The sequence below is a fragment of the Erinaceus europaeus genome, chromosome 7 (assembly GCF_950295315.1).
Source record: "Erinaceus europaeus chromosome 7, mEriEur2.1, whole genome shotgun sequence".
Taxonomy (NCBI): domain Eukaryota; kingdom Metazoa; phylum Chordata; class Mammalia; order Eulipotyphla; family Erinaceidae; genus Erinaceus; species Erinaceus europaeus.
This window is the reverse complement of record NC_080168.1, coordinates 84148943-84162709: the sequence shown is the minus strand read 5'-3', so window position 1 is coordinate 84162709 and position 13767 is coordinate 84148943. Positions and strand designations below refer to the sequence as shown.

General features: G+C 43.3%; 1 protein-coding gene across 3 annotated transcripts in view; it reads left to right on the top strand.

Moving 5' to 3' along the window:
* Positions 1 to 13767, top strand: part of ATP7B (ATPase copper transporting beta) — a 77970-nt gene that overhangs the window by 8389 nt on the left and 55814 nt on the right. The window contains exons 1-2 of one of the 3 annotated variants that reach the window (XM_016187480.2): positions 4441 to 4587; positions 4690 to 4936. The exons of 1 other annotated variant lie outside the window; for it this stretch is intronic. In XM_016187480.2, coding sequence (XP_016042966.1) covers positions 4694 to 4936 — 243 coding nt within the window. In that variant the 5' untranslated portion in view covers positions 4441 to 4587; positions 4690 to 4693. Of the gene's footprint in view, positions 1 to 4440; positions 4588 to 4689; positions 4937 to 13767 lie in introns of those variants that run through there. One more of the 3 variants, XM_007521570.3, reaches the window with a different exon arrangement.

Sequence of the window (13767 nt, the reverse complement as noted above, 5' to 3'; positions counted from 1 at the left end):
ATGAAGTTCTTTTAAGAGCATCATGTGAAGATGCAGAGATATAGGTGGGAGTAATGCTTTTGTAAACCAAGAAATGCTGTCTACTGCCAGAACCCATCGGATGTGAAGAGAGAAATGTAGCAGGATTCCCTTTCAGAGCCACCCGGCAAAGGAACTTTTTAACTTTCTAGGCTCCAAAACTGTGAGAGGATAAATTTCTATTGTTTAAAACCATTTAGTTTAGGACCAGGAAATAGCGTAGTGATTATGCAAAAAGACTTATTTTTTTTTCATTTTATTTTATTTTAATGAGAGAGATGGGAGTGGGGTGGGGAGAGACAGACCCCAGAGCTAAAATAATACATAAATAAACAAATAAGAAAGAAAAAGATAGTTGCATGAACAAAACAAAGAAAAAAACCCACTTTCTGATATTTACTATATTCCTAGCAATCCTAGGAAATAAATGTACTTTCCTTCCGCTTGCTTTGGTTTTCGTTTAGTCTTTCCTTTTCCCATTGCTGCTTAAGACAAAAGGTTAGATCATTGATTTGAGATAAATTACTGAAGCGTGGAGTCTGGGATTTGCTGGCCATAGGAGACAATTCTGCTGAACTGCAGTGATGCCTCAAGAGTGAGTACAGACCAAGAGGACATCTGCTAGCTGAGCCACTCAGCACTCAGACATGATGGGGGGGGGGAGGGGTGGGTGAGGGTGGGGGGTGTGCTGTCAGGCTCTTGTGAAGCTTCTGAGGAGCTTTGGGAGGTTAGGAGGAAAGTCGGGAGGGTAGCACTAGTGCAGTCAGTGGACTTTGGTTTTTGCAGATCTCTTCCCATTGCTCCTGCTAGCTCGCTGTAACCCAGAGTGAGCATGGGGTGGAAAGTGGAGAGCAGAGGCCTGAGGAGTGGGGAAGATGCTCTCTAGGGAGGAGACAGCAAGGGGACAAGGGAGATCACTAGACTGTTGATGGCACTGTCACTGAGGTGAGTGTGCTGTTTTCACGGCTCACATTCTCTTTATGGGAACCTGAGGACCCACCACTTCCCAGCCTGCAGCTTAGTGTCAGGTTCTGGACCTGCCACCTCTGCTAACTCCGAGCTCAACCCAGGATTTTTGCTGAGAAGCCCTGCCTGGTGTGAGTCCGAAGCTGGGTGGAGCAGGTAATCTTTGTGAGTGCAGGAGCATTTGAACCTGATGTTCCTCCTCCACGTAAGGGGGCCTTTGTCCTGGAGGCTCATGGAAACATGAGCTGCCCATCTGCCTTTGGGCCCAGGTTTCTCAGGTTGCAACAGGATTGTTTAGAATCCCAACGAGGGTTTTATTTCTATTAAAAAAAGAAGAAGAAGAAAGAAAAGAAAAGAAAGAGAGAGAGAGATCCATAGAGACTGGGAAGGAGACAAAGTGACTTTCATTTTGGAAAACAGCTAGTAAAATTTGCACATGTGGGAGGCAGAATAATCTCATGCAAAGCGACCTTTGAAGACCTCTTGCTCTAGAAAAAAAAAATCTGTGAGAGGCTAATAATCTGTCCTTGGTGTTATAAAAAGGAGGCAGAGCACCACGACATTCTCAGGACAAGCACATTCTTCCTTCTGCAGTTCAGCTCAGCATGTGTTTGTTTCACAGCTGATATCTGTTGATCATCTTGATAGCAGGCATTAGGTGTGAGGGAAGATAAGAAGTAAAGGCCCTGACTTCCAGAAAGCCATTTCTTTGTTGAGCACATGCTAAATGCCAGCTCTAAGTATGGGCTCACCCAAGAAGAGTTGTCTTCTGCTGTCACAGGTGACCTGAGAATTCATATCTGTGGGAGTCAGGCAGTAGCACAGAGGGTTAAGTGCACGTGGCGCAAAGCGCACGGACTGGCTCAAGGATCCCAGTTCAAGCCCCCGGCTCTGGCTCTCCACCTGTAGGGGAGTCGCTTCACAAGCAGTGAAGCAGGTCTGCAGGTGTCTATCTTTCTCTCCCCCTCTCTCCTCCTTTCTCCATTTCTCTCTGTCCTATCCAACAACAGTGACATCAGTAACAACAACAATAAAACAACAAGGTCAACAAAAGGAAAAATAAATAAACAAACAAAAAAAAAGAATTCATATCTGCAAGATGACCCTGAGCGATGGACAGGGAATGTGTGTATGTGTGTGTGTGTTGAGGGTGTGTGTGTGTGTGTGTGTGTAAGGTGTCTGACTTAAAAGATGAGGAATTTTAGGAGTAGCCAGGGGTCAGGCTTCAGGATAGGGGAAGGAGCCAGAAAGTGTCTGGGAAAGTGACTTGTGCACAACTGCTGGGTAAATCTCTTAGATTCTATGGAAACCGGAGAATCTGCCGTTTTCACTCAGATTCATGCTCTTACCTTCCCTTCTCACCTCTGTTAGACTCCAAAGGCTGCTGTCATCCTCATGTCCTTTCTGTGCTGCCTGCTGTGGTCACTTGCCACTGAGCCTGAAGGCCCTCCTCACTGTTTAATCCCCTGTGCTTAGTTTTCCTGCTCTTTGTAAGCCTGCAGTCAGCCTGCCTCTAAGTCTGCCTTCTCATCCTCCCTGAATGGAGTTTCTAAGCCACCAAATCACATAGGTCTTCTACTTAAAATCTCCAGGTGACTTTCATACCCACCATCCATAAGACAAAGGCAGCACTCTTTCTAGTCTGGTCCCACCCTCTTCTGCTGCTGTGTTTTGAGTCTGAGTGATTGCTTAGGAGAACTAACAGTATCTTACAGTGTCATAATTTTCCACAACCCATGGTGCGAATAAGATAGACTATTCAGAAGCTAACAGATGCTAATAGGATAGAGTATTCAGATAGACTATTCACTCTGAACATATGGTTTCTACATACTTTATTGGTCATCAGTAATTATAACACAGGAGCTTTTTATTTATCATGACAGCTTATAATCAAGGAAATGTTGAAGTGCGCTTGGTGAATCATTTTAAAAGGCAGCAGGACAGTAAATGGCATCTTTGGAGATTTCTACCCCAAATGGCTAAAACAGAAGAAGAGGAGAAGGACAAGGGGAGGAGGAGGAGGGGAGAGGAGGAGGACCTGGTGCCTACATGGGTATGGACCTCTGTGCATGGATCCTATACATGGAAATACCAGGCTCTCAGCCTTGGAATGGGACCTGCTTCTCAGAACCTGCCCCTGTGAAGAACCTGGTTTGGCACACCCCCTTAGGGTGCTCAGTAAGCCTCCCAGCAGTCAGAGGCAGATCCCAGTAGCCCCTCAGAGGCAGAAGGCTGTCAATAAACTCAAGTGGCCCTGAGAAATCTGCTCTAGGCTAGTCTTCAGAGGTGCCTGCATGCATGGGGCTACAGCCAGAGGCTCCAGGCTACAAAATATCATCCTTTCTGAGTCACCCATCTGAACAGCATTTCTTAGAAGTAGAGGCATTTCCACCCATCTGAACAGCATTTCTTAGAAGTAGAGGCATTCTCCATGTGATAAGAAGGTAACCCAGAGGTGCTTTGGAGTAGTGTTTCAAGGATGGAAGCAGACAAGCACTCTTGAGTAAATGACAGGCAGGACTCCAGCTGCCCTCCCTCAATGTAGGCAGATCTTTTAGCCAGGAGTTCTTGGGGACAGTGATGACAGTTTCAAAGGAGTCCCTGTGGGCAGCCCATGGAGAGGCAGAGTCCTTCTGCTGAGCTTGAGCAGAAGAAACTGTCTCCTACATGTTGTCCTTGAATGCATACCCAATGACAGGCCAGTGGCACATCAGCCTTGGTGAGCAGTGTAGAACAGAGCAACTGTCTCACTGATTTGGTTTGGTCTGCGGTGTGGACACACACTTGCAGTGCGAGGGGCTGCCAGCATCAGTGGCTGTGGGAGCTGTTTCTGCCTTGGAGGATGTGGCTGCCTCTTTCCTCCATGGGAGTAGGGAGGGGAGGGAGCTGCCCAGATTACCACACCATTCTGTGTCTCCTTTCACTAATCCTCCCAGGGAACAAGGGCACCTCAGGAGCTGAATGAACCTCATGTGTGCTGCTTTCCTGCTGCTCTGCCACAGGCAAGAAAGATGAGTCTTGCATCCAGAGCCTCTGCAACTAGTTGCTGCTGAGATCAAGCCTTGGGTCTCAGAGAAAACAGGGTTGCAGGGAACATGGGACTATCTTCTACCTTCTTGAAAATGCAAGTCATGTCTCCTAGAAAATACTCCTTTTCTCTCCTGAGGGGGCTGTGGAAGCGGCAGTGGATGCTATTCCAGGAATGCACTAGAAGTTTGTTGGTGAAAGGAAATGGCACTTCACTGCTTCTGGGCTGGGTTTCTGGGAGTGCAAAGGACTTGGAGGAAACCTGGCTCAGATTTGGAAGGCGATTGTGTGCCTGGTCCTGACAGGCTGTCAGGGCGTGTGCAGAGACTCCCAGCACTGAACGCAGAGTAAGAAGGTGCCAATTGGTTGGAAGGATGTAGATAAACAAGAGCAAATATATATATACACAGCGTGTGCAGCCTGCCTGCGCTCCTGACGCTGGCCGCTGGCCTGAAGCCTTGGCTGACCGCCTCTCCCGGGCTGGCTAAAGAACAGAGAGGAACCTGCTGGACAGAGAACAGCCTCGAAGGGGGACACTTTGAAAACATTTCCTTCTCAGGACCAAACAATCTGGTGTGTGTGTGTGTGTGTGTGTGTGTGTGTGTGTGTGTGTTGGGGTGGGGTGGGTGGTGGGGGCGTTGTTGATTTAGTGGCTAAAAGTGTGACTCTGAACAGGGTCATGGAGAAGACCCAGGGTGAAACACCCCTTGGGAGACTGGAGCAGACCTTCCTGGCAACTCTGAGTGACCCACAGGTGACTCTGCTGTCTGTCCACAAGCGGCTGTCCTTCAGGAGGAGCCCAGGAGCTGGGGGCTCTGCCAGGCCAGTGTCCTCAGCGGAGGAGGAAAACTCTAGGCCATCGGAGGAGGGAGACATCTCACTGAAGGTTTTGAATGGAGAACCAGGGACTGGTTCCAATCAGGTCAGTGCCACTACAGGAAGGCTAGGAAACCCAGAGAGGGGTGACCTGGCTCACAGAAAGAGGTTTCTCCCTTGTCTTTACTCTTAGGGGCCCAGGGCAGGGATCTAGGGAACCGGTCTTATTTGGAGAGTGAGGGCATGAATGCAACACAGCGCCAGGAAGCAGAATTAGTTTTCTAGAGATTAAGTCTGTAAAGCCTCGGTTTTATTGCTTCATATTTTCAGAAGGTCTTGTAACCCTTCTGAAAGTTTTCATGGAAGCAAAAGTCATACAAAATAAGGATTTCCTCCCCTTTGCTTTTTTTTTTTTTTTTTTGAAGCCTGTACCTGATTTTGTTAATTACCTCATTTTCTACTAAAAGAACACTTGGGAAAGATTGCTGCAAAATGAAGCTGTTCTTCTTAAACAAATGGAGTGTAGTTAATGCAAAAATTCAGAGCAGGGCAGTTTATGAAAATGACACCTTTCAAAAATATTTCTGGGGGAGACGAGTGGTCTGTGTGGAATCTTTCTCATTGACATGGGTGAATGGAAAAATACTAATTAGATATAAAAGAAAGCTTTTTAAAATGCTACTCATATACATTTATTTATATAAATATATTTCTCCATATTACAGTAACATAAACTGAAATTAGTAATAGACACTTTTGAATTTTCTCATACAAGCAGTAAATAACTATGTATATAAATCAGCTATTGAGAAATAATACTTATGTTTCCAATTTGTATATATATATATTGTTACTTTTAAGGTTTATGGTCTAAAAATTAAGAAAATTTTTATATGCATGTTGTTAAGAAATACCACAAACTAAAGGCAATTGTGTGAAAAGCACTTTTTGAAATTTTAACAGGCACAATAGTTTTGTATACAGAAGGCTCATGTTGAAAATATAAACTTTTAGCCAGGATATAATTCGTCCCTGAGCTAGGTACTTATTTGACAACAATAAAAATATATTTAGATATATTGAATTTGTGGAAAATTCCAAGAGACTCCTTCAGAGTTTTTTTTTTCTCTAGGCAAATGTAATAACAGGAAGTCTAGGATCTTTATTCAGTGGCTGCCAGTTTGGGTAGCTTTTATTCAGATTCAGATTAGAGTTTTGTGGGGTTTTTTGGGGGGGGTGGGGTGGGGTGGAATTTTGGTGGCTCTTCTCTTGAGAAGAGCCAGGTGTAGTCCAGCTAACTGTGTGTTCTGTGCTGTTTAATTACATCACTTTCTTTTTAAAAATATTTATTTATTTACTCCCTTTTGTTGCCCTTGTTGCTTTATTGTTGTAGTTATTGTTGTTGTTATTGATGTCGTCGTTGTTGGATAGGACAGAGAGAAATGGAGAGAAAGATAGACACCTGCAGACCTGCTTCACCACCTGTGAAGGGACTCCCCTGCAGGTGGGGAGTTGAGGGCTCCAACCAGGATCCTTATGCCCCTTATGCCGGTCCTTGTGCTTTGTGCCATGTGCGCATAACCCGCTGTGCTACCCACCCCCCCGGACTCCCATCACTTTCTTTTTTTAAAAAATATTTATTTATTTGATAGGACAGTGAGACATTGAAGGAAAAGGGAGGTAAGGATAGAGAAAGAGAGACAACTGTAGCACTGCTTCACTGCTAGTGAAATTTTCCTCTTGCAGGTGGGGACTGGGGGTTTTTACGCAGGTCCTTTTGCACGGTAACGCGTGTACTCAACTAGAAGCACTAGAAGCACCACTGCCCGATTCCCTAATTGGTTTGTTTTCTAGAGCAGGTGTATAGTTTTCATCTTTGTTTCTTTAAGCTACATTGAACAGGTAGTGACTGAGATAACTTATTAAACCTTAAAGATATGCAATAACAGCATTTAATCTGGCTTCATTGGTTGCTCTTTTATGCAATACAAGGTAATATATCTTTTGACTGAGTTCAAAATGACAGATTTTTAGAGGATATGCCTTAGTATATTTCTTTTTAAATGTTCAAACTATTTACAAAAACTAGCCTATGTCTTTGATATGTGACTGTGAAGTGTCTTGCTGATTTATAGTGGCCAGTGCCAATCTGAGGGGAGGAGGGTTGCACCCTGAACCCAATATGGGGAGCCCTTCAGAAAGCAGGGTAGGGGTGGGACATGGCAGCTGGCATTGCCACTAGGTCTACTTCATGCTCTGAGAATGCCAGACTGTGGCATCTGACAGATGAGTCTTGGACAAACTGAACCTCAGATTCCTCATTGCAGAGTGCAGTGATGAGTCCTGCTTCCTAGGACTTCGTAAGAGTTGGAGAGAGCTACATCATCACAAAGTGGTATTTCTCTGCCAGAATTGTGACTTTCAGTGGAATTCCCAACACAGAACTGTTATATATATATATATATATATTTTTTTTTTTTGCCTCCAGGGTTATTGCTGGGGCTGGGGGCTGGCACTGTGAATCCACTGCTCCTAGAGGCCATTTCCCCCCCCATTTTTGTTGCCCTTGTTGCTCTTGTTGTTATTATTTTTATTGTTGTTATCTACATCATTGTTGTTGGATAGGACAGAGAGATGAGAGAGGAGGGGAAGACGGAGAGGGGAAGACACCTGCAGACCTGCTTCACCGTTTGAGCCGGGGGCTCAAACCGGGATCCTTATGCTGGTCCTTGTGCGTTGCGCCAGTGTTTTATATTCTATAATAGACCTCTGCAACTCAGTTAACCTATCTAAGCCCAGTAGCATCTTTTTTTTTTTCTTAAAACTCTGGTTATAAATGTATACCTAATCGTTACACAAGACAAATTTAGGATGGGACAAGAAAGATATGAAGTGAGAGTAGAGAGATTGCATAATGGTTATGCAAAAGACTTATTCTTAAGGGTCTGAGGTCCCAGGTTTAATCCCCAGAGCATCACCATAAGCCAGAGAGCTGAGCAGTGCTCTGATATCTGTCTCTCTTTCTCTGTATCTGTCATTAAAATAAATAAAATTAAAGGAAGGAAAAGTATAAATTCTAAGAAATGATGAAATCTTTGCTTTTGCTGAATCTTGGATAGAACTTGAAGGAATAATGTTAAGTGAGGTAGTCAGAAGGAGAAGGACAAGTACCAGATGACCTTAGTCATAGGTAGAATTTAAGGAAGAAAGAGAAAACACAGGGTGAAACCTAACTTAACTGTGGTCTGTTGCCTCAGAGTCAAGAATGCTTCGGGGGAAGTGGGAGTGAGGTTTGAGGGCTTTGGAGGGAGACTTAAGTTGATAGCGGGAGTGAGCAGTGTATAAAAATATTCTACAACCAAATAAACACCTAATATTTCCTTTCCCCTTTGAGAATACAGGTAAGGTCATTTTTAGCCTAGGAATGGATATTTGTATGCCTATGATGATCTCACTAATGACAGTGGCCATTTTTTTTTTAATGTTTTGATAGAAGATGAGAAAGAGAGAGAGAGAGACTTGCAGCATTGCTTCTTTGCTCTTGAAGCTTTCCCCCTACAAGTGGAGACTGGGGGTCTGAACTTGTGTCCTTGTGCATGGTAGCTTGTGTGCACCACCTTTCAGACCTCCCTGAAGATTATTTTAAGTAGCAAATTTCTATTGTGCATTTATGAGTAGCATGAGTTATAAACTTTAGCTTTATAGCTAAGTCTTTCAATGGGGATATGTTTGTTTTATTGTATACAGCTGGTCATACCTATAATTCTAGGCAGAAACTACTACATTTACTAGTCACTATAGTATAAATTTTTGTGTGACAAAATATAAAATACCAACCACATTATACTATCAAGTTTGTCTATATGTAGTGTTTAAACAATAAAATAATCCCAAGAGGCTGGACAGTACACACCCAGTTGAATGCAAATGTTACAGTGCCCAAGGACCCAGGTTCAAGCCTCTGGTCCCCACCTGCAGTGGGGAAGTTTCACAAATGGTAGACCAGTGCTGCAAGCCTCTCTCTCTCTCTCTCCCTCTCCCTCTCCTTAATTTCTCTGTGTCTTATCAAATAATATAAAAGAAAAAAATGTGTGTCTGTGGTGTGGAGTGGGGAATGGCCGCTAGGATTGGTGGATTCTTGTGCAAGCACTAAGCCCCAGCAATAACCTTGTTGGCAATAAACAACAAAACAAAGCAAAAACAATAAAAATAATCCCAAATTCACTGACTTTGCCTATAGTAGGACTTCCTGAATTATCTTTGATTTGACAGTTCTTCTAACCTTTCACTTATCTAATGTAGAGCTTAGGCTTAAATTCTTACTTAGATTTTTTTTTCATTAAAATATAAAACGTTGTCTAAGATATTGACAACTGCTTCATAGTGACAGGGCAGTTTTTTTTTTTTTTAAGTTTTTGTTTCAAAGACATTTGAGATAATATCAGAAGCTTGGAATAATGTCAGAAGATTCTAAAGCAGAAGAAAATACTGTTGTCTGATAAGAGTCTGCTGGAATAATTGTTAAGGCATAAGTTAAAAGCAACAAAATCCTTTGGATTAGTCTTTAATACAGCTAAATAGAATGATCATCAATGGATTTTGAGACTATTGTGACATGCTTCTTGGAGGGGTTTTATAGTTTGTGGACTTCTAAGTTTTTGTTTGTTTAAGTGTAGAAAGGAACATACTGAACTGTGGAGATAATGTAATAGTTATGCAAAGGAACTGCCATCACTAAGGTACCAGCAGTCCTAGGTTCAGTCCCCAGTATCACCATAAGCTAGAGTTGAGCAGTACTGTGGTAAGAGAGAGAGAGAAAGAGAAAGAGAGAGAAAGGAAGAAAGGAAGGATGAAAGAAAAAACTGGATGGTGGTACACTTAACCACATGTTATCATGTGCACATATCATCATGCTCAAGGAACTGGGTTCAAACTCCTAGTCCCTACATGCAGGGTGAAAGCTTCACAAGTTATATAGCAGTGGAGCATATATCTCTTTGTCTTTTCTCTCCTCTCTGTCTCCCCCCTCCCTCAATTTTTCTCTGTCCTAGCACATAAAATAAATTTTTAAAAAATTAAGAGAGAAAGAGTAGAAAACAACGTACTGTTATGTCTATGTACTGAGACTTGTTCATTTTAATCACTTATTTCCCCTGGGCAAGTAAGTAGTGGCTCTGCTATACCCAGTTTCTCTGTAAGGGTTATTCTTTTTGTGTGCTGTAGTCAGAGAAGCGAGCAGACAGCCTAGAGTCATTTGTACAGGACTTCTCAGAAAGTGTGCCTCCAACACCCGGGGTGGGGCTGGGGTCCCTGCAGGGCAGAGATCACAGACAGGGTCACATATGTGCACGGCACAAGCTAGCTGTAGCCCTCCTGTGTGTCTGAATGAATCACTGAGTTCTGGTCACCTTGTTTTGTCAGTAGATAGAATTTAAGTGATTACTGTTGAAAGTCCTTTTTGAACCTTTGTGAAATAATACTAAAGGACAGCCTAGAGGGCGAGGTGTGGAGGCTGGGTGAGTCCGCCCATAGGCTTCAGTGATTATCTATCCTTTATCTGGAAAACAGTGGCAAAAGTTAGCTTCCAGCCCACTGCTGAAGACCAGGTGAGGCAATGTTTGTCCCCAGAGTCATTTCTTTCCAAATATTTGTCATGTTATTGGCCTTTTAAATCCTCTTAGCTCTCCCTACGGACTATAGGTGAGCATTGTTATTTGCCTTGTTTTATTACTTTAATTATCACACTAAAAATTTTTATTAGTGATTTAATAATGATTGACAATATTGTGGTATAAGAAGGGTACAATTCCATACAATTCCCACCACCAGAGTTCCATATTCCCTCCTCTCCATTGGAAGCTTTCCTGTTCTTTATGCGTCTGGGAGTATGAACCAAAGGCCTTTATGGGGTGCAGAGTGGGAGGTCTGGCTTCTGTAATTACCTCTCCACTGGACGTGGGCATCGACAGGTCTATGCATAACCCCAGCCTGTTTCTATCTTTCCCTAGAGGGGCAGGGCTCTGGGGAAGTGGGATTTCACGACACATTGGTGAGGTCATCTGCTTAGGGAAGTCAGGTTGATGTCATTACTTACCACATTTCACCTAAGAATATTGACATATGCATTTGCTCAGACAAGTCAGAAATTCACAGTGGGTAGGAAAAGAGAGCTGTTTAAACAAAAATATGTGAAACCATTATTTATAAAAATCAAGGTTGCATATCATCAGTTCATCATTTTTTAAAAAAGATTTTTTAATATTTATTTATTTCCTTTTTTGGTTGCCCTTGTTTTTTATTGTTATAATTATTACTGTTGTTGTTACTGATGTCATCGTTGTTGGATAGGACAGAGAGAAATGGAGAGAGGAGGGAAGACAGAGAGGGGGAGAGAAAGACAGACACCTGCAGACCTGCTTCACCGCCTGTGAAGCGACTCCCCTGCAGGTGGCTTCATAGGGATCCTTATGCCTGTCCTTGCACTTTGCGCCACCTGCGCTAACTTGCTGTGCTACCGCCCAACTCACTCCCAGTTCACCATTTTTATCATCTTTTTTTCAATTATTGTATAAATGTTTATATTGGCATGGCTTAACAACACATTTTCTTCCTTGCCTTAGGAAAAACCAAACAATCGTGCACATTTGTTTCCTGTGTAAAAGTATTACTTGCTTCCTAAATAAAAAAGTAAAAATAAAAAAATCTCTGTTATCATTGAGACTTCATAGCTATACATTGACTTTTTCAGATTGAAACAGAGAGGTGAACTCACCACTGCACTGAAGATACCCCCAGTGTGGAGGTGGGTGGTGGGAGGAAGGGAATCATGAACCTGGGTCCTATGCATGGCAAAGCAGGCACACAACCAGGTGAGCTAATTGCTGACCCTCTAAATTGAAATTAAAAAAAAAAAAGAAAACATATTGCAGTTCTGCCAAAATAGCATACTTGGACACTTTGCAGGCTTTGTCATGTGCTTGACGTTGGTCCGTGCCTGTCCCCCATCACACTGGGAATGTCTTCAGTACTGTGGTTTCTTTTATTTGTTTGTTTGTTTGTTTATTGTATAGAGACACCCAGAAGTTGAGAGGAAGGGGGAGACAGAGAGGGAAAGAGGCAGAGAGACACCTGCAGCACTACTTCACCACTTGCAAAGCTTCCTCCCTGCAGGTGGAGGCTGGAGGCTCAAACTCGGGTCCTTGAGCACTGCAACATGTGTGCTCAACCAGGTGCACCACCACCTGGCCCCAATACTGTGGTTTCTTTCCCTCTCTCTGTCTTTATCTGTTTCTATCTGGAAAAGGTGAAGAACTGACGATGACCAAAAAATGAAAAGAAAGAGGAAGGAAGGAAGGAAGGAAGAAAGGAAAGAGGAAGGGGAAAATATATTGCAGACAGTCAAAGCCAGAATTTTATAGCTCACCCAATGATCACCTTGGTCTTGTGTATTCTTACTACATAAGCATATGCTTCTGTAAATCTGTCTGTGCATAGGTTCAGTATGCAGGTATTGATTCTTCATCAGTTGGGGTTCTAGAAAACTCTGGTACCCCTCTCCCAGGTGGTACATGCGGGGTTTTTTCTGAAGGCAAACTGTCCTTTTTTGTCCTCTGTGACTCTGACATCGAGAGAATTCTCAGGTCAAGCCCCCTGGCTAGTCAGACGGAAACACACACACACATACACTGGAGGGAGAATGTGGTTCAGGAACACACACACACACACACACACACACACACACACACACACACACACACACACACACACACTGGAGGGAGAATGTAGTTCAGGAACACACACACTGCAGGGAGAATGTGGTTCAGGAACACACACACACACACACACACACACTGGAGGGAGAATGTAGTTCAGGAACACACACACACACACACACACACTGGAGGGAGAATGTGGTTCAGGAACACACACACACACATACACTGGAGGGAGAATGTGGTTCAGGAACACACACACACACACACACACACACACACACACACACACTGGAGGGAGAATGTAGTTCAGGAACACACACACACACTGGAGGGAGAATGTGGTTCAGGAACACACACACACACACACACACACACACACACACACACTGGAGGGAGAATGTGGTTCAGGAACCTCTGCTGCCTGTGTGTGGGAATAGTGAACCAACCAGCTAGTGCTGACATTTTGTTCTATTCTTCCTGAAGCTCCGGGGATAGCTAGAGGTGGCAAACACTGAAGACTCAGACTGGCCACTGCTCTGACCTGCCTGCAGGCTCACTCACCCAGATGTTCAGGTGTTACTTGGCAAGTCGATGTGGTTGCTTTTTTGTGTTTTCTGCATTGTAGCTTCTCCTTGTAATTAACATAGCTAAAAAGAAAAATAGTCATACATTGCAGGGGTAGATAGCATAATGGTTTTGCAAAGAGGTTCTCATACCCAAGGCTCCATAGTTCCAGGTTCAATTGCTGCACCACCATAAACCAGAGCTGAGCAGTGCACTGGTGGGGGGGAAAAAAAATCATAAAAAGTCTTCTGGGTGCGGGTGTTTGGATTTGGGTTTTTAAGCAGAGAATCTGCTGGACTTTTGATCTGCATATTTAAATACCAGCTCTGTTATTTATATTGATTTGTGATCTCAGCTCAACCTCTGAGTCTGTATCAACAGTCAAACGGAGATAAGAATACCTGCTAGCAGAATTACAGTGTCATCCTCATAAAACAACACTGAGAATCATTAACCACTTGCTATTAATGGGTCTGTATATACAAAAAGAGAAAAGAAAGAAAGAAAGAAAAAAAGAAAGAGAGAAAGAGAAAAGAACCAACACTTTTTGTATATCCATGAAAGTTCAGATATACAGAGTTGGATGAAATGGAGTTAAGCACTGGAAAAGTTGCATACATGCAGTAGTAGCTTTTGCCTCATAAGTTAAGGGTGTTAC